Source organism: Penicillium canescens (genome assembly GCF_028828765.1).
Source record: "Penicillium canescens strain IBT 15451 chromosome Unknown utg000003l_segment0_segment0, whole genome shotgun sequence".
Taxonomy (NCBI): domain Eukaryota; kingdom Fungi; phylum Ascomycota; class Eurotiomycetes; order Eurotiales; family Aspergillaceae; genus Penicillium; species Penicillium canescens.
The window spans coordinates 5,588,368-5,607,766 of NW_026703965.1; the positions used below are offsets into that span (position 1 = coordinate 5,588,368).

Sequence of the window (19,399 nt, forward strand, 5' to 3'; positions counted from 1 at the left end):
CGTGATGGCTTGCGAATGCATATAAGCAACGCATGATTACTAGGGCGTAAGCAACGCATGAGTATTACGGTGCAAGCAACCCATGGCTGGGGCATGTAAGATAATGAGCTCCGGGTCTCAACACGGCTATTTCCAAAAGTGTGACAAAATCGGTCGTTGACGCAACATTTTACGACTGAATTTGTGCTACGTACTGGGACACATACGTGTGCGAGCGGTAGGAATGCAGCGTAGGCAAAGAGAGCTCTAGAGGACTAGTAAATAGGATATCAGACCATGTGCAGAAATTTCAAGTAACACCTATTATACGAATGATAAAGAGGAATCAAAACACAGAGTAATAATGATATTCGAGGTGGTGGTAGAAGCAAAAAGAGTCTTGGCAAGTGGAGACTATCTCAGGTAGGAGCTCCACTATTATCAAAACCTATATCAAGTATCCTCGATGCTCGCGAACAACAAATCGCTCAAGAAGCTCATCTGCTTCAAACTAGTCGCATTTCTACCTTTTATCTAGTTCGTTCCCTTCTTAAGCTTCAACGCCGTAAATACGCAGCAGCCTAGGAAGAGGCCTACGGCGACCTTGATCTCGACATGCCCGTCGTGCTGGCTTGCCATCAGCGTCTTCTTCCACTTCGTTTCCTAGATGTGTTAGATAAAACCCGAGGACCAAGCGGAGGTTAATGATTCCCAAAGCATTTTCGCACTCCGCCACATATCATGGGAGGGTAAGAGCAGAACATCATTCAACTTGCTCCTTGCCTTTTGCTCCTGCGAGCTCATGACATCTTCAAGCTTGCCTCCACAATTCCATACTCCAATCCAGGTGCACGATGAATGCTATCGATTGTGAGGCCGGCCTCATCGAGGACTTCACGAAAATTTCGCTCCGTTCTTTCTTTGCCGCCGATGCACAACATGATCATGTCTGACACTGTACTGAAGGCAGTGCCGTTGTCATCAGACATGATATTCTCGGCGATCAAAACTTTTGAATCTTGGCCCATCACTGGCACTATCTGCTTCAATAGTTGGACGAGTTCGGCGTCGCCCAAATTATAAGCTACTGCGCGTAGGTGGTATGCCTTCGCATTCGAGATTGGCTGACGAGTAAGGTAGTCGTGCTCAAGAAGCTGCACTCCAGCAGGAAGCAAGCCCGTCGTCCTGGCTAGCTCAAGGGTCTCTGCACGATCTTCCAAGACGCACTGTTCAGGCCGTATCTCAGGGAATGCTTGCAGGACCTCCTTGATAACGTGTCCATTGCCCCCACCCACGTCAACAAAAACGGGTCTTTCAGGATCTTCAGAGACTAGTTTAGCATAGTCAAAGAAGCCTGTGTATGGCCGCAAATGCTGGACGTTCATTGCCAAATTGTGTATGCCTTCTGTTCTTGTCGGCATCGTGGAAAGAATCTCAAATGTAGTCTTGCCCTCTTGGCCTTCATTCCACGTAAAAGGACTGTGCCTAGCACTTTTCGCCTCCTCCTTACCCTTCACGGACAGATACTCGGGGAGCCTGATCAAGGCCCGAATCCCTTCGTCATAACAGGGCGCGAAAAGCGCCCCAAGCGGGCCAGCGTACGCCAAGGACGTGTGCGTGTGGCGGTATGCACCATCCTCGCGTATAAGAAAACCTGTTCTTGTCACTACTCTCAGGAGACGCTCGAGAAGGGATGCTTGGGTCTCGGTGGCCACCGCAAGGACTTGGAGGGAAATGGAACCTGAAGTCGGAATGGTCTGAAGGACATTCAACGACAACAGCGTCCTGATAACAGCCGTTTCCATGGTTTTGACAATTAGCGAGGTGGCGTGCTCTGCAGGGGACTGCACAAGGGCGACAAGTTCCTCGGATTTCTTCAAACATGGCAGGCTGTCGACCATGAACCGTTCGGAAGAACCCTCGAAGGTTTTGCTCAAGTCGGTAATTTCTGCCGCAAGGACCTGAATACGACTGAGCTGATCAAGCATCATGATAAGCAATATAATGAGAGTAGTCGAAGTGAGAATGGCAAGGAAGTATTCTCAAAGTGGGGAGTAGATGGGTTTCCAATAGTGTGGATTACAACATGGACTCATTAGACTTTATGTATTTGTGCTGTTTGCCAACGCACTTTAACCTTCTCGATCCGTGTTATCCTTGTTAATCCATTAGCATCACATACAACGTCAAGGATGTAGTCAGCTATGTAAGCCATCTGCCGCAACCTGTCATGGTCACGTGGTGTCATGTTTATGATGCATGTCAGCATGCCGGCCATCTGTGAATGTAAATGTAATACTTTCATGGACATGTATATCTCCTTGGAGTGTTCGGCGTTCTGTGCATGGAGCATATAAGATGTGGAGGCTCCCTTCGCCTTTTGGCTAGCCAGCGTCATAACTCATCCATCACATCACCATGTCTACCGCTGAGGAATGGGTTCAGGAATTAGATGCTCTCTGTAGTCGAGTTTCCACCTTGTTTCCTTCTGGATCAGACGATGAGAATGTTCGCATTCGAGCATTGCGTCTTGCTGAGAAGGCTGTACATCAGCTCCATACCCCTATGACTTTTGCTGAAGCGCAGACATGGGCGCCGCTCGAGCTGTTTGGCGTCGGAGTGGCTTGTGAGATGGGTATATTTGACGTTCTCTCCAAGCACTCTGTGTCCCTCAGCACTGTCGATATTGCTAGAGAACTCAACGCCGATCCAGCCTTGGTTGCTCGAATCATGCGGCTGTTGGATGCACATTATATGGTCGATCAAGTCTCGTTGGGTCTATATGCAGCGAACGCAATCACTAGGGACTATGTAAAGCCCTACCGAAAAGGAAACGTCATGACGCAGTCAGTATCTCACGTTCTGCTAGTTACAATACGGCTGCTGATCGTGATGAACTCAGAGTTGCTTTAATGCCCTCGTATTTCGCTCTCTCGGCCTGGCTTCGTGCCAATGATTACAAGGTGCTACCGGATGCAAATAACTGTGCCTGGCAGGTCGGGTCCAATACCACCAAAACATTCTGGGAGAGTATGTCAGAGGACCCAAGGCTAAGCAAATACTTCAACGATTACATGGCAGTCCCTCGTACTACCCAGGAGGAAGATTTCGTTAGCTTCTACCCGTTTGAGACTATCTTCACCAACTCCAATGCCGAAGACATCCTCTTCGTCGACATGTAAGGCCTCCTCCTCGGACGAAAGAAAGAAAAGGAAAAGTAAAGCTGACCTTGTCTTACCCAGCGGTGGCGGGCTCGGCCACCAAGCCATGCGCATCCGCGGCGTCTTCCCACGTTCTCGGGGTCGCATCATTCTGCAAGACCTTCCCCAAGTCACTAGCAAGATCACGACCGCCTCGCTGCCCGAGGTCGAAATCATGGACCACGACATGGAGGACCCACAACCCGTCAAAGGTGCCCGCGTCTACTACCTTCGTGGTGTCCTGCACAACCATGCCGACCACGTGTCCGCCCAGTACCTCTCACGAATTGCCGCAGCCATGGGTCCCGAATCGAGATTGTTGATTCATGAGGCCCTATCAACTGAGCTTAGTCCGACTAAGAATATCACGAGGTTCGATTTAAGTATGTTGGCATCGTGTGGAGGTGCGCAGAGGTCTGAAGCCGAGCAGAAGGAGTTAGTGGAGAAGGCCGGGTTGGAGGTATTAGAGACAAGGAGTACGCCGAGAGACTGGTCGATTATGGAGGCCAGGTTGAAGAGGGAGTAGAGAGACGTAGTTTCACTGGCTTCTGATCACAGACCTGTAGAAACGGAATGTGGCCACAGAGTGATTCCACTATTTGCTTCATTGGATGCGTTCGTTGTTCGTTCAAGTTTCCAGCCACCTTCCTGCTTTTGTACCGCGATGTGTATAATTAAAGGAGTTAGCAAGGGCGGGTGGGGCTGGAGGTGAATATTTTTGATGTCAACTCTCCTAACACTATCATGAGAGAGAATTGGTCAAGTCTGCCGTACCTGATTAAAAGTTTATAAAGTCTGATGGGTGAGATGGGTAGGGCAAAATACTAGCATTTGCAGATATATGAAGAGAATGAGTTTTCTATGAGCTGACAAACGGCATTTCATGCATTACTTTGGTATCAACCCGAGCCGTCTAAATTTGTCGAACGTATCGACAAACGATTGGTAGGAATCAATGTGACCTGTCCATCCGAACTGGCGCGCTTTGTTCACGCTCAATGTAGCACTCCACGTCCGCTGATAGAGAAAATCTCCAACCGCCCAGCCGGCAAGGTCAAATGTCGCTTTGGCGCCCGGCAAATCCTGACGATCGCACAAGTCCTCCCACACCTTACGCTTGTCCTGATACCACTCGGCCAGGCTCCAGTCGAGCTGCAACTCACCTTCTCTGGGCACGGCTTTTTTGAAATGTTGTTGCCAGTCGGCTTTGGCGCCGAGATTTGCGGCGAGACGCGGCCACATATAGCGCCAGGAAAAATAATCTCCATTGGTGACGTTGAAGGCCTCGTTGGCGCACGACTTCCTGGTAGAAACGAATATAGTCAGGTCGGCGATCAAAGGTGCGTACGACACGTCCTCAGTGCCCTCCCAGTATCGCTGGTTTGTCGGCATTGGGGCGGCAGTACCCAGCTCACGGCAAATCAAGAAGTACATGGCAATGGTCAGGGCCTCGTTCAGGCCATAGGGCTGCGAGTTTGCACCGATGATGGCCTCAGGCCGGATGACATTCCACGTCCAAGCCTTGCCATGCTGCATCTCGGCCAGTCTGTCTTCTTGGGGAAAATAGAAGTTTTCGAATGGACCATAGCGGCGGGGGTCGTCTTCCCGCGCCGGGGACGGCACGGGTTCAACATGGAGGTTGTAGTACTTTCCGCCAGTCTGCAGCGTAACGTTCTCCAATTTGGGGGCTGTCTTGTCGATGGCACTTAGGAAGTTTTCGAACAGGGTTTTGTTGGCGGTGTACGACTCGGCAAAATCGTCCTTGTGAAGGTAGGAACAGAAATAAGCATGGCTGACGGGGCCACAGACCTCCTGCATCTTTTCTACTAGGCAAGGAACATCATCTGTGAAGTCGATAGCGATGAATTTGACGCGAGGATCCGTGACGGTAGGGTTGAACGGACTCCTCGACGTGACGATAATGGAGACCCAATCGTCAGAGGTGGTTGTGTTGCAGAGATGCTCAACAATAGCGCTACCGCTGATGCCATTGGCACCTGTGATGAAAGCTGTTTTTGCCATGTCGTGACATGCAACTCGAGTGTAAACCAGTACCGAGCACTACTGAGTGGATACCGATCAACAGATAACACACAGCGTATAGTCACGATGATGGCTAAATGGGCTAGTCATATCTGTTTTCTACCCGGATGGACTTCTTTCTACCAGGTAGACTGTGGAAAACCATGCAGCTCACTTGTTAACGAACCGAAAGAACAAGGCAAGGGGGCTGTCATCACGCTGACATGATTTCCACTGTAAGCTTAGCCTGCAGAAACCTACCCCCTTTCCCCAGTCCCTTGGCGTGTAAGCAGTGCTAATCAATCAATCGACTATTGGCGCAGTGGCATGATCTGTCTTTGTTCTATTATTATGTCTCGGTGATCATAAGCTGTTTGTTTAGGGAGTGTTTGTTGCCGTGATCTGCATGGATTATGATTTATAAGCACACCCCGTCTCGAGGCTAGGCGTAATCTGGCATAATCTGGTAGATACAGAGCTCAGTTTTCACCAAAATTCGCAGAATTTGTGATTACAATTATGGCTTACTACCCAGGACTAAGCAAAGTACTGGTGATGGTGCAGATTACGCTCCAGATTATGGCCACAAACACTCACTCATGAATACTACCTAAACCTGTCTCGCATTCCCGTGAATTGGCCATAGTGAAGCTGAACCTAGCAGAGTTTGAAATACTGTAACCCAAATCCCTAAGGACCAAAATCATACAAGAACGAGGATGAGTTTTGGTTTTATTCTCGGTGCTGGTTTGGTTGCCGCCTTTGGGTATCTCGTGTCTTGGTGTATCTACTGCCGGAGTTTCCATCCCCTCAGCAAAGTTCCTGGGCCCTTCTGGCCGTCAGTCACCCGACTATGGCTCACATATGCTGTCGCAAGAGGAGACTTGGACGTGGTGCAACGGGAATTGCATAGGAGATACGGACCACTTGTCCGCATTGCGCCAGATGAGGTTGCTTGTGCCGACCCCGAAGCGATTCGCAAGATATACAGCACAACCTCACCACTGAATAAGTCTGATTTCTATCATATTTGGGATGCGGGAGCCTTCTCAAAATATCCCAACGCGTTCGCAATCGTCGACGAAAAGCTGCACTTTGAACGACGACGCATCGTGAACAGCGTGTACAGTATGTCTACTGTCTTGACCTTGGAGTCCTACATTGACGACTGCAGTCGCTTGTTTGTTGAGCGTATGACTGAGCGTACCGTTCCCGATCAAGCGATTGATCTCGGGGATTGGTTTCTATGGTGAGACTCATTCTCTTTCTAATCTATAGCGGCAACATATTAATGAAGTGCATTTGCTAGGTATGCCTACGACGTTATTGGAGAGCTCTTTTTTGGCCGCTCTCTCGGCTTCATCGAGAATCGTGGCGACCAAGGGGCCTTTCTCGCATCTCTGGAGTTAATGCTTCCTGTGCTAACAACGGCGGCAGCTTCTTCGCCTCTGGTCCGGGGACTGATTATGGGCTTATTCACGCTCAGCTCTACCGCACGCAAAGGGCTCAAAGGAATGAATCACATAATTGAAACGGCACGCACGAGCGTAGACAACAGAGTCTCCGCTGTTTCACCTCCTGGAAAACAAGAGAGAAGGGATCTTTTGCATAACCTGCTCACCATTGTCTATTCCAAAGGGGACAAATTGGACTTCGGAATCGAAGATGTCAAGAACGAGGCCTTTGCGGCTCTGTAAGTGATCACTGCATAAATTACGCACGCACATACAATCTGCTGATACGCTCGATTTGATAGGACAGCAGGCGCGGACGCAACTATGATTGAGCTGCAAGCTGTCTTCTATTACCTTGCAAAGGATCGTTTTGTATATGAAGAGCTTCGAAAGGAAATTGACCAAGCCGTGGACAGTGGGGAACTCTCCGATATCCCCAGTTATTCCGAAGTCGTCCAGCTCCCACTTCTCAAGGCAACTATCAAAGAGGCATTGCGGTTGCATCCTGGTGTGGGGTTCACTATGCCTCGAGTCGTCGATCAGACTGGGATTGAGCTATCAGGAATGTATATCCCACACGGATGGAAAGTCGGTATGAACGCGGCCGTCGTAGGACGAGACGAAGGCGTATACGGCCTGGATGCCAATACGTTCCGTCCAGAAAGATGGCTCGAACGCACTGATTCCAACATGGACAGATGCAACAACCTGGTGTTTGGGGCGGGCACGAGAACCTGCATTGGCAAGCATGTGAGTTTATTCAGAGACTAGGCTTCTACATCACGAGGCAGAGTATGAGTGCTAACGTCCTCACAGATTGCTCTTAGCGAGTTATACAAAATGGTACCACTATTGGTTCGAAAATTCGATTTTGTTTTAGTGGACTCGAGTAAGAGCTGGACGACCCATGACTACTTTTTCAATAAGCAGAGTGGCCTTCAGGTCATGGTCAAGGTGCGAGGCCTATAAGTCTGCTTCAAATCGCCACTTCGCGTCGTCCATTCCCTTAGTCACAACACGGACTAAAGAACGAATGAAACGATTTTAGCCTTGTCGTCAAAAGAATATATGTATATATTTTTGATGACGGTTATAATTTTCTATGTGTGGAGATACAAATATACTCACTCTACGTTGACCGTGGCCCCAAATTCTAGTAGAAGCTTCACAGCCACCTCACTTCCCGCGCCAACCGCGACTGATAGCGGTGTTTCTCTGTCCTTGTTTCGTATGTTGAGCAACGAAGCATCCCCACCGCAACAGCTCAAAAGCCGTTCCAGTATCCTGTGACGATTATGGAACACAGCCCAGTGAAGGGCCGACCAATGAGCATTATCAACATGTCCTATATTGGCCCCATGTGATAGCAATATTTCTAATACTTCTTCATGGCCCCCGATTACCGCACACATCAGAGGTGTCAGACCAGCGTTGTCCTTTGAGTTGCACTCTGCGTTATGCTCGAGTAAAAGGCGTACAACTTTGCTATTTCCAGTCTGCACTGCTCGATGAAGCACGGTCGGTTCTGTTGGCACTCTGCCACTTTCGTTGTTATCGACAGAATCACCCCGGTTCTTTGTTGTATGATGTCCTCGGCAGTCTTTCAGCTCCGAAGGGAGTACAAGGGCAGTAGCAGCAAAGGGAGACGTCTCTTTCAAGGTCGATGTCCAAAAGTCGTGCGCGCCTTGGTTCATCTCGCAGCGATCGTTGGGATCCAAAAAGAAATCATAATCAATCACGTTATCCCCTCGACTTTCCTCGTAACGGCCTATCGAGGATTTCCCGCGACTCGCACACATTGTACTGGGTGGTGTGACTGGTGTCAATGCGCTGGACGCTATTGGACTGATGTCGTCTAGGGCATTTGACGCGCGGTTTTGCGGATGCGATTGATCTTGCTCTGGGGCGGCTTTTCGTTCACGGTGTTTTTCTGCTCACAAGCGAACGGAAAGTCAGCATTATCAATGCTTTATGGTGGATCATTTGACTAACGTCTGAATCGCTGCTGTGCCCGACGATTCTGCTCGCGACGGCGATCCGCCACCGCCGCCTTTGCTCCAGGGGAGCCGGAATCTTGTGTCGATGTTGGAAAGCCACATGAGGTGCATAGCATGATGAAAGTAACGAATTAAACTGAGCGCTCTTGTGTAATCACACAAATATACGGCCGCTTGTGCTTGCAAGGACCTATATATAACGATTCTGCTCGTACAGGGAGGACACCTGTCAGTTAGGTGAGAATCACTCATACCAAGCATTAGAATTGATACAATAATAATCCTTCCTAGGCACCTCCTGAATACGCTGGGGGTTTGGTACATACTTTATCGTCCAGGAATAGTAAGGTTAAATCTCAGTAGTCGTGATATCATAGCAAGCAAAAGATTCGTTGAATGAGGGGTTTGAGGCCATATTTATGTTCATTTGATCTGTCTGATAAATAATCAAAGGAACAGCCTCGCTTTGAAGAGCAAAGGATCAGGCATACTTTGAACATCAATCATGTGATCAGTTATGAAAATCATCAACGAGGTAAGTTAGAAGATAATGCATGTGACATGTCGAGTTGGGGACCTAGTAAATTAACACTATCGTTCCAATACAACTGGACGGCGACAGTACTAGTTTGTACGTCTATCTATCGAATTGACTTCTTCCACTGAGAAGCTGGTGGTGGTTTTGGGTGTGGTCGGGTGGGTGCGCTGGCCCTCCTGCAGGGCCACCCGCAGGAGGGGCCGACGGGTCGGCCTCGGCCCCGGGGTTAGTTCCCGCCGCTCGGTACACTACACGACAATTTCTAGAGCCACCGCCAAGGCCTTGGCGGGTTACACCGCAGCATATGCAGCTTACGGCCCAGCGTCTCTTTGGACTTGAAGATGTAGGGAATTTGAGATTCTCAATAGACCAGAATAGGTAAGTAGTGCGCCAAGGAGGCACTAGCACTTGAGGCTTTTAGCTGCCTATGCCGAGCTGACATGCATGATTGCCCAGGTCTTGGCGCAGATCAAGTATTGAGGACGCTGCCCTATATTGGGATGTCTTATATGCGATGATACCCTATATTGGGTCGCCTTATATGCGATGTCACCCTATATGTAATTGTGCCATTTTACGTAAACTTCCACATCGCGTACAAGGATCCAGTGGAATGGCATAGAACCTGAAGTTAACCTTCATTCTCATGTGCACAGCACAATCCCTTAAGTGCTCTTCAGGCTAAATTTTGTTTGTCTCTTTGGCATATAAGAGGAAGTCCAATACAGTTTTTCAGATCAACTACAGAGTAGCTCAAAACGGGCTACACCAATTTGCACTCTTTCCTTTCGCAGGGTGGCCGGAGATCAAGTTCAGCCTTGCAATACTAGTACCATGAATGGAGCCATATAGCTTATCAAATGTTCTTCCAGGGCTCCAGGGTGTAAACCTCCATGAAGGTGCGGCTTTATATCTCTAATCTCCGCGAGTACGTAATACACCAGAACTCCAGGGCTTGAATATGTTGCATGGGCTTAACAGCAATTGAGGGATTGCTTGTGCGTCGGACTAGTAGTACTTGGCAATGCGGAACCGAGGCAGTATGTTGATGATCTGCAACCTCGGAGTTTCCTGTTCAGGGCTTTTTTTACCTTCCATAAGTATTTCCCCGCCTCTTCCAATCCTCCAGCACTACGAGCCATCGATGTCAATTTTTGTGGAATGCGCTGCTCTGCAATGTCTCAGGCATTGTGTCCGCTCTAGTAGAATCTTGTTGAGTTGAACATTAGGATAATGATAAGAATGACAAGGCTACCGGGTTCGGTAACCTAGTCGCGTATTTGGCCCCCCACGACCCCGAACGTTTGATATTATAAACCCGTAGATCATAAAACTAGCTCGCAATCCTGGTCGCCAGGAGACTCAATTTGTAGGTCAAAGGAAGTACTACAAGTGGCTCTACTCCGATATACGCACTGACCAGTCAATGTTTGAAATGTCTGGGCCTGGTCTATAGGCACAGAGTCAGCTTTACTTTATCTTGGAACAGAGCCAAGCCACTAAGATAAATCCTGAGCGGCATGAGGCTAAGCTGGCAATTTGAAGAATTTGCTACAAAAGGGCATTACCCAGTAACCACGAGCCAGACAAGAATGTGGTGGCTCCATGAGGACGAACGCTACTGTGCGGTAATAAAATCGAATATCCCTTATGCTTTTCAAGAAGTATCGTATCATGATCCCCAAATAGCATGACGGGCGAAGCGATCGGACCAATCATTGGAGGTGCTCTAAACACTGTATGGGGTTATAGAAGCATATTCTGGGTTTCTGTCTATCTTGGGCATGATCGTCCTTGCTGCCCTCATCATCTTTCTGCCGGAGACACAGCGCAGCATAGCTGGCAACGGGAGCATCCCCCTCTCGGGTTTCCACAAACCCTTTGTCTATCCGCCCAGAGCCCCAATGGTATGGACCGAAGACCGTGAAAAAAAAAAACCATTCCCCGAAACTTCGCAAAACGATATCCTTGAAAAAGGCATTCAGTCCCTTAGCCTACATCTTTGAGAAGGATATCGTAGCACTCCTAGCCTAGGGTGCAATTGGCCTCGATGACATGGACCATGGTGACCTCCTCCACCACAACGATGCTGTTATACGGCCGTCCATTTCTAACACAGTGGGAAATTGGCCTGTGTTCCTTCCAAATGGCACTGGCTGCATCTGGGCTCTCTAAGCACGGGTTGGCTCCTGGACCAAAACTTCAGGCGTTTGGAAGTGCAATACAAGGCGGAACGAGGCATTTAGCTTGACCAGAAGGTTTTCGACACTCGCGACTTCCCCTATGTGCAAGCTCGTCTACGTTTAGTGCCTCGATTCAGCATGGTACTCATGATTTCCCTGGCTCTATACGGGCCAAGCTTCGAGTTCAACGACTTGCGGCACTATTTTGTTCCAAATCTTGCGGCGCCACTCATCCTACAGCCCCAGTTTCATTCACGGCGACTGTTATCTTCAATATCAACTCGGCGGTGCGGATTGACTGCTTCCTCGACCGACCAGCGAGCGCAACGGCGCTCAGCAACCAGTGCCGCTGTATCCTGGGCGTGGAGGGAGCCAGTGTCATCAACCATTAATTTGGTGCTGTAAAGGCGATGACAGCTTTCTTTATAGTAACCGGTGTGGTGTTCCTGTTGATGCCACTCATATGGGGTTGGGTGGAAGTGGGGGAGAGGTAGAGGAGAGATGCCCGGTGCAATACCAAGCAAGAGACAAGCTTCCACGGGAACTCATCCATTGGTCATTTATTGTCTCTATTTTCTCCACGCCAATAGCATCTAAGTATTTTTTTCAGGCAACAGCAAGTCGAAAGCTAATCCAGGCAGCTCGGACCACCCGGAGGTCCCGACCCTTACCACGCTAAGCCTTGTTAAGCAAACTTTAGCTGCCTAGGCCCGTCATTGGTGACTTTTGGCGACCGTCGACGCCCACGAGGACCTCGGAGGGCTTTTAAGCAGCCAAAACCATTTCTTCTCAACAGGACAAGGCCCACAAGGAAGAATATCAAGACAAAGACGATGGTGGCTGAGAAAATAATGGCGCGGCCTATCATGCCGCTGCGGTGCCTGAGCAGAGTCTTCTTCCTCTTACAGTATGGTCTTGTGCCCAGATGCGGCATTTAATGGCGTCTTCCTATCGAACATAATTTTTTCCCTTCTCTCTACCATCTATTCCCTTCTTCTCCTTTTTACTCACCCACTAACTACAATCTTCCACGACACACGGTGTCTGGTCTTTTACTCTGAATGGCTGATCATCGCTCCATGAACTCCCTTGTCTCCATTGTCTCCTCGATCCCAGGCGCGTTAGCTGGGCTGCAATCCACTCGCGAGCCTGCAAACGCAACTCGCCCACCTTAACTACCCTGCGGGTCAATGAGCCTGAACCCTGAGCAATTGCACAGTATCGGATCCAACATCCAACAGCGGTTGTTTGGTCGACCACAATGAAATATTTCAGACCTATCTTTCGATGCGAGGTTGAGGGGGCTGCGGAGACGCAGCGGGTGGCAAGTGGGAAGGATGCAAATGTTGATACCGTTATCGTGACGACTACTGAAGATGTTTCTGGGTACAGGATAAAGGCGAGCCCGAGACTGGTGGACCGCTGGCTCGATGTGACAGTCCGGGTGGCTGGGTCGGCCCCAGTCTTTCTGTTTATCATCGCTGGTCTGTTAACGTGGGCCTTGATGGGCATATATTTTGGCAACTCGGATGTCTGGGTTGCTGCTATCTCCGATGTCCAGGCTATTCTATGTTATGTGTTCGATTCGTTCCTCATGCGCCAGCTGCTCCGCGAGTACTCCGAGCAGCGTGAAGCCATGATCGAAATCCAGTCCCGGTGCAACAGTCATCATCGCATGATCGCCAGTGTCAAGAAGAAGCTGGGGGCGGAAGGGATATGTCATGTCGCCAACAAGTGTCACGATGAGCCTCTAGAACCGCTGGACCATGGACTGCGCACCCAGGGTCTCTTTGCCCAGTGCATCATCGTCTTCGCCAAGACATTCGGACATATTATCAGCGCCGGTCTCTACTGGGTCTGCATCTTCATCTGGCTGGGCTTCGGTCCGCGTTGCAACTGGTCGAACCGGTGGCAACTCTACATCAACGACGCGACATCGGGGCTGATGGTGTTGGTTTTTGCGTTCCTGGCCTGCCTGCGGGAATGCTATGCCGACTATACCAACACCTGCCTAGATGCCATCTTCAGACTCGATTCGACTCTCGAGAAGGAGCTTCGTCGCCTCAGCGAGGATGACCTGCCGAACCAGGTGGAAGTCATCTTGCCCCCTAAGGAGAATTTCCTGCAGGTGGTGATCTTTTACTACGCCGACATCATCGGCACTCTGGTCGGCATCGTCTTCCTCGTTATGGTGATGATCGCCTGGGCAGCCGTCGGACCTGTCTTTCATTTTAACAGTAATTGGTGGCTGCTCATCGGCACGTATGCAGGGCTGGTTGGTTTGTTCGACAGTTTTGTCCTCCGCAACATCCAAGGCAAGGTGCACCAGTACATCAACAGTCAGATTATTATTGTGGAGAAGGGAGACACGGGGCTCTTCGCTGGACTGTTCATGGCCATCCCTTCAGCTGGCAGCACCAAGCGCCCGTCACTGAGCCAGCGCGTGTCCCGCCGGATGGATGCCGTCAGCTCCCATCTCTCCATGGTTATTGCTGGCTTCTTCCTCACCATTGGATGCCTTGTCGCTTCAAGCGCAATGAAATGGAGTCTCACCGGACAGTTGATTTCAAACGTGCCTCCCAGCATCATTGAGACATTCTTCATGCTCATTCTCATTACTGGACAGAATGATGCTGAGGCAAGTGCCCACATCGAATTGACTAACATCTACTACCGGCGCCAGCGACTGCTGTCATTCATGCAGCATGCAAAGAAGTTCTGTGAGGATCATGAGCTTTCCAAGGATGTTGCGGTACCTGCACAGTGAATTCCGCAGGCACAGGGAAATACCCACATTTTATAGCTGCTGTTTGGTTCAACATGCAACGTGGCTATGTCAATGTTGTGCGACTACACTGTCGTTCAACCGACGTGTTACACGAAGAATGGGTGATTACATTTCTTCAATGCTTTCATCTGATTAGTTGTTTTGTCTGGTTATTTATATATCATGTTTTTTCCATATCGTAGTGAGTTATCTCTTTGCATTAAACTTTCCCAATCATTGCCAATCAAGTTCGAACATCCGTTCCCTTCCAAACAAACCACCAACTCAGGCACTCAGGCAAAGGGCTGGGGATACGATAAGATCCGCCTCTTGTCTGGCCTTTGCTCTCTGGTAGGGTCTCATGGTACGGATTTCCTCTTAAGAGAATGCTCTCGAAGGCAACTATCTCAAAACAAGGCTTTTGTTCCGAAGTCTCTAAGCAAGGACGATATTTCCTAAGACGATCTACCTGAAAGCAAAATGTTGATCAATGTCTTCTTACGACACCACTGACAAGAAGTTTTTCACTGACAAGAAGTTCTACATAGTCCCAATATAGATACGCGAGCTGCTTCTCCTTTTTATCAACTCTATCCCACGGGGCTGCCTGGAGTGCGCCAGACTCCAAATTAGGGCGGAAGCCTTACTATGGGAGGAAAGTGGGTCGGATGCCTGACCCCAGGTGGTTCTCGTTAGACTTCTCCAAAACCGAGTTTGGGTCCAAAGTCTAGACCTGGGAACACCCCTTAAAATACTTCGGTTACCAGACCAGATATCCCCAGCTACGAAGAGCTAGAGCCCTTTTTCGTGAGTGGGTAGGAATTGATAGTAGATAATGCAAGTTGTTAGGGGGAAAATGTAGGGGAAGGAGTGAGATTATATATTCAAGAATGGCCATACGATAAGTTAGCCCTAGAGGCGCCAAACATAGTCATTATGGACATCGGAAATTCCCGTGGGATGTGTAGTTAGTAAATATTTGTTTCTGAACGCCTCTCTGGACTCCACAGACAGCCCAACGCACTGGCTGGGGAGCAGCATGCGTGATAAATCAAAAATTGCCAAGCATCAGGCAGAATAAAAGAACATAGATTGTGCTTATTCTTCCTTCTTGAGAGATTTCATTTTGTTATGAGGGTTTCATAGTTTCCCTCTGCCTATACCATACGCACTATTTTCACTTGCAATCGCACGACTTTGGGCGGTAGTGCCCGCTTATTAAGGCTATGTAATTTTTTGTCAGGTAATATGAAACACAAACTAGTATAGGGTGTGAAAAGTATGGCTTCCTGTCCGCTCAGCTACTCCGCGGCGTTATTGAGGAGTAGTAATTATCTCATCTGGCCAGATGCATTGTCTCTCCCCGATGCCTCTCGGCCCACCGTTCCAGCAAACCATCCCGTATCCTGTTTGCGACCACAAATCCTTGACGGAAGACCGAGTCGAGCAGATTCAGTACTTCGGATCTTTGATCAACCCTCCTGGATCGAGATCCTGCAACGGTTATTGGGAAAAACAGCATCACTCCCGGAATCTTGGAGTGGCGCAACACCTCGCCCGATAGTTCCAGGATTGCAACCAGGTGTTCAGAAATTTCAGCAGGGGATAAAACCGGGGCTGGGGTCTTGTCCCAGTAGGGGAAATAGTCATAGTTGCCAGAGAGAAAGATTAGCAGCGCGTGATAATACAACAAAGCTAAGTTTGAATATTCATTAGGGCCATCCTGGACCAGCTGCAGCAACGTCTGCGTGTGCCAGTTACAGATAGTGTCTTGGGCATTGAGTCCTTCAGCCGCAAGCAGAGCAACTGATGGATCTGTGAACCGCTCTGCTTCAGGAATCATCTTTATTATAGCAGCAGCTCTGTCGTCCGGATTATTAAAACAGAACAAGTTGCTCATTTGTCAAAACCGACTTACCGTAGGCTGAAGGCGGATGTCTGAATCATGATGGTTATAATCTCTTCCATGGGCTCCCATCGAGAGGCATTGTTTGACAGGGTTTTTTGGAGTCGAAGCCAGCATTCCTGCGAAAGGATTGTTTCCTCATTATAGAGTAATGCTCGGCTGGCTTCGAGAATACGAAAAAGGTCGTAGAATATCCTTCGGGCCGATGACATGCAATCGCTTGGTCCTGCAAGTTGGAGCATTTTTGATGTTCCATAGAGCATGTGCTTGACCCAGCCTTCACCCGAATCGTCCGAGAGCAACTACGTGTATTGATGTCAGCCAAACACGAACTAATGCATCAGATAATGGATACCGTTTCTGATGTGAAAGCATACCTCAAACAGCCCGAGGAAAAATGTGGCCCAGAGAACGTCCTCTCTTTGCATCACATTGCTTTTTCCCAGACACGACCGCAAAATACCCATTGACTTATGGTAAGAGGTCATGGAATCCACATAGGGAGGTTCCTCTCCCAGTAATGTGCGTCCAGCGAAATGTCGGTTCGCCTCCAAAGCACCAACCGCTATCACTGCATTGTACAGGACTGGTGAAGTTGAAATTAGAGGAAGCAGGTCCGGAACTATTGATGAGAATCTCATCGTGAACATGTTCTGCTGAATGAAAGAGACAAAATAATCAAGAAAGCGGGTACCCTTATCCCTCCTGATGAAATCAAGTTGGTGAGTCCCGGGGCTGTGCCTAATGGTAATAGCCATGCCCTTCTGATCAGAAATTCGGTGACTTCCACCAAAATCATCTTGCTGGGTTTGGTTGACAAACATAGTCATACCATGTGCCGATTGCTGTTGCGCAACGCACACCGTGTTTTGTCGAATGCAACGAGCACATGGAAATCCCCCTTCACACTGCCAAGAATTAGCTGCACTGATCCCAGCAAACTGGGGTTACACATCCCAGACCTTGATGCGTCGTTTCGCACAGCCGAGGCAGCGCGTCACCCGTCTTCGCTTGTCCAGTGGACCGACCATTCTCCCCTGTAAAGTTGTTGATGAGGACATGATCTTGATGAATTATCTAACAAATGAATAAATTGCGAGTATCCCCGATGACCATTCTGATGAAAATAGATATATTTGAGCGAAACCTGGTCTGACGGCAGGCTGCAACATGGTGCTAACCCAATTAGGAAGTAATATCGCGAGACAAGGATCCACATGACTTGGTTGTTCTTGGTGACCGACTTGGATCTGATCAACTAACGCTCTAACAGTTCCATTTCAGGAAACTCATATACTTTGACGGAAGAGACAAATTTCGTATTTGTAAGTTGCTACGGATGTTTTGCTAGCAGGGGGGCTGGTCTACTACTCCGCCTCTTCATTCTGGGTTTATAAAAGTCAGGGCGGTCCTCCAACTATTGTGGTTAAAATCACATCATCCACTTCAGCATTACTTAAAGATTTTATACTTATCCTACTTTAATCCTGGACTGCATCGTCTAGTGATTTATGATGCTTCAAACTCTTCGTCTGCTGCCCATTGTGGCTCTGTCTGTCTCTGCAGTGGTGATACCTACGCCACTTGGACCATATGATGTGTTTTACAACGCGGCAAGCATGATTGACAATACCAGAGCCGATCCCTTTGATCCCCAACATGGACCGCGTGCAGTGATGACTTCGATATTCGCCCCCACCCACTGCAAAGTCGATCTCGAGAAGATAAATTACCTGCCCAGCACAACAGCCGCGTTTTACTCCGAACTGTACAGCGCATACGGACTTCCCAATGGGTCACTTCAATCCCTTTATTTCCAGGCGTGCCCAGAGCCGCCAAGAGAGCATCACATCCAGTTTCCAGTGGTGATTTTTTCGCCTGCTCTCGGCACGACGCGGCTGTTTTACAATGCCTTAGCACAGTCTGTGGCCAGCGCAGGGTACATCGTGGTGTCTCTTGATCATCCCTATGATACCGAGTTCCTGGAGTTTCCAGACGGAAGCGTCGTGACTGCAGCAAACATTAGTGACGCGCAGATTTCACTGGATGTCGACACCCGAGCGCGAGATGTGACATTCGTGCTAGATCAGCTAAGCACAAAGGCTGGCATAGCAGATTTACTCCCTGGAATGAGGGCAGCGGGTTTGAGAACTCGGCGAGTCGCGATGTACGGTCATTCTGTCGGGGGTGCGGCCACCGCAGAAGCCATGCATTTGGACCGTCGGATTGTTGCGGGAGCGAACCTGGACGGGTCAATGTTTGGACCAGTGGTTCAACAAGGGCTTCAGGGTCCATTCCTTCTGTTCGGACATGAAAATAAGACCCAGACGACAGACCCATCGTGGGCAGAGTTTTGGTCAAATCTGCGGGGTTGGAGGTTAGAGCTGGAACTAGCCCAAGCTCAACATTACACTTTCTCCGATTTGCCGTTTCTATTGAAACTCCTGGCTCTGCCTGTTCAGAACATACCGGCCATGCAAATGATGGTTGGGACTCTAGATGGGTTTAAGGCATTTGAGATTGTTCACCGAACCATCGTTGCGTTTTTAGGTTTTGGACTTCGTCAAACATCGGCAAGTCCGCTTCGAGAGGCCATTTCGCAGTTTTCGGAGGTATCGGTCGTTGCGCGGTAACTCAGACAATACTTCTGAGAAGGGATAGGATATGTGGCAAAGTCTAAACTATCTGCATGTATTTACTGATGGAAGAGAAGATGGAAGCAGATTGGGGAAGACTAGATTACATGATCCATGCAGTAGTCAGACTGTATGCTATCATTGAGTCCAATTTTAGCTGATCGGAATGCGCAGAGTTAAGGAATTCATCTCGAATAAATAGGAATTAGTAGGGTCTTTACACTAATATAAGGTCTATGGGCTCTAGAGTCCTTTAACGACGTCCTAAAACATTCGTTGGCGAATTACGCACTAATTTATTTCATAATAGAACACCAACTTTTTTTAACTAGCTATCAACTACTTTAGTTATCGTTTATAAGCGATACTAGCACGTAGTTAGAGCTCAGTTTATTGCTGCTTATATCCAAGGGTCTTGCTATCGTTGTATAAGCGCAACTAACCTATAGTATTCATAATACAATATAACAATAGGACCCGGTTGGGGGCTATAGTAGCCCCCGACCGCGGTAAATTAGCTAATCTCGAGTTCTAGTTTGCTCGGACGGTATTTTATGCTAAAAAGCCCCGTTTTGCCAATTTATCGCACGTATAATGAAGACGATGCAGTAGCATTAGCGTGACTAATATGCCTAGGTCGCGCCTACCAACCTCGGTAGCCGTCGGCGTTAGAAGTTTATAAGTACGTCCTCAAACCCCAACCACGGTCTACAAGTT

General features: G+C 48.8%; 10 protein-coding genes across 10 annotated transcripts; 6 read left to right on the forward strand and 4 right to left on the reverse strand.

Annotated features, from left to right (window-relative positions):
- Window positions 1-779: 779 nt before the first annotated feature.
- On the reverse strand, window positions 780-1,967 carry N7446_005371 (S-adenosyl-L-methionine-dependent methyltransferase; the record flags this gene model as incomplete). The annotated part of the gene is made up of 1 exon (XM_058514119.1): window positions 780-1,967. One exon carries the CDS (start codon window positions 1,965-1,967, stop codon window positions 780-782), a length of 1,188 nt encoding a protein of 395 aa, XP_058375448.1.
- A 430-nt stretch (window positions 1,968-2,397) lies between these two features.
- Window positions 2,398-3,705, forward strand: N7446_005372 (uncharacterized protein; the record flags this gene model as incomplete). Its single annotated transcript, XM_058514120.1, has 3 exons — window positions 2,398-2,825; window positions 2,882-3,157; window positions 3,222-3,705. 3 exons carry the CDS (start codon window positions 2,398-2,400, stop codon window positions 3,703-3,705), a joined length of 1,188 nt encoding a protein of 395 aa, XP_058375449.1.
- A 362-nt stretch (window positions 3,706-4,067) lies between these two features.
- N7446_005373 (SDR family oxidoreductase) lies at window positions 4,068-5,201 on the reverse strand (the record flags this gene model as incomplete). Its single annotated transcript, XM_058514121.1, has 1 exon — window positions 4,068-5,201. The coding sequence occupies one exon, from the start codon at window positions 5,199-5,201 to the stop codon at window positions 4,068-4,070; it is 1,134 nt and encodes a 377-aa protein (XP_058375450.1).
- A 719-nt stretch (window positions 5,202-5,920) lies between these two features.
- Window positions 5,921-7,624, forward strand: N7446_005374 (cytochrome P450; the record flags this gene model as incomplete). The annotated part of the gene is made up of 4 exons (XM_058514122.1): window positions 5,921-6,450; window positions 6,511-6,894; window positions 6,958-7,405; window positions 7,472-7,624. 4 exons carry the CDS (start codon window positions 5,921-5,923, stop codon window positions 7,622-7,624), a joined length of 1,515 nt encoding a protein of 504 aa, XP_058375451.1.
- A 155-nt stretch (window positions 7,625-7,779) lies between these two features.
- N7446_005375 (ankyrin repeat-containing domain protein) lies at window positions 7,780-8,768 on the reverse strand (the record flags this gene model as incomplete). Its single annotated transcript, XM_058514123.1, has 2 exons — window positions 7,780-8,585; window positions 8,648-8,768. 2 exons carry the CDS (start codon window positions 8,766-8,768, stop codon window positions 7,780-7,782), a joined length of 927 nt encoding a protein of 308 aa, XP_058375452.1.
- Window positions 8,769-10,880: 2,112 nt separating this feature from the next.
- N7446_005376 (major facilitator superfamily domain-containing protein) lies at window positions 10,881-11,196 on the forward strand (the record flags this gene model as incomplete). Its single annotated transcript, XM_058514124.1, has 2 exons — window positions 10,881-10,914; window positions 10,943-11,196. 2 exons carry the CDS (start codon window positions 10,881-10,883, stop codon window positions 11,194-11,196), a joined length of 288 nt encoding a protein of 95 aa, XP_058375453.1.
- A 44-nt stretch (window positions 11,197-11,240) lies between these two features.
- On the forward strand, window positions 11,241-11,765 carry N7446_005377 (uncharacterized protein; the record flags this gene model as incomplete). Its single annotated transcript, XM_058514125.1, has 2 exons — window positions 11,241-11,406; window positions 11,446-11,765. 2 exons carry the CDS (start codon window positions 11,241-11,243, stop codon window positions 11,763-11,765), a joined length of 486 nt encoding a protein of 161 aa, XP_058375454.1.
- Window positions 11,766-12,634: 869 nt separating this feature from the next.
- N7446_005378 (uncharacterized protein) lies at window positions 12,635-14,140 on the forward strand (the record flags this gene model as incomplete). Its single annotated transcript, XM_058514126.1, has 1 exon — window positions 12,635-14,140. One exon carries the CDS (start codon window positions 12,635-12,637, stop codon window positions 14,138-14,140), a length of 1,506 nt encoding a protein of 501 aa, XP_058375455.1.
- Window positions 14,141-15,476: 1,336 nt separating this feature from the next.
- N7446_005379 (uncharacterized protein) lies at window positions 15,477-17,107 on the reverse strand (the record flags this gene model as incomplete). The annotated part of the gene is given in 4 exon segments (XM_058514127.1): window positions 15,477-16,002; window positions 16,059-16,348; window positions 16,424-16,987; window positions 17,000-17,107. The coding sequence occupies 4 exon segments, from the start codon at window positions 17,105-17,107 to the stop codon at window positions 15,477-15,479; spliced, it is 1,488 nt and encodes a 495-aa protein (XP_058375456.1).
- A 453-nt stretch (window positions 17,108-17,560) lies between these two features.
- On the forward strand, window positions 17,561-18,679 carry N7446_005380 (PAF acetylhydrolase family protein; the record flags this gene model as incomplete). Its single annotated transcript, XM_058514128.1, has 1 exon — window positions 17,561-18,679. One exon carries the CDS (start codon window positions 17,561-17,563, stop codon window positions 18,677-18,679), a length of 1,119 nt encoding a protein of 372 aa, XP_058375457.1.
- Window positions 18,680-19,399: the final 720 nt, after the last annotated feature.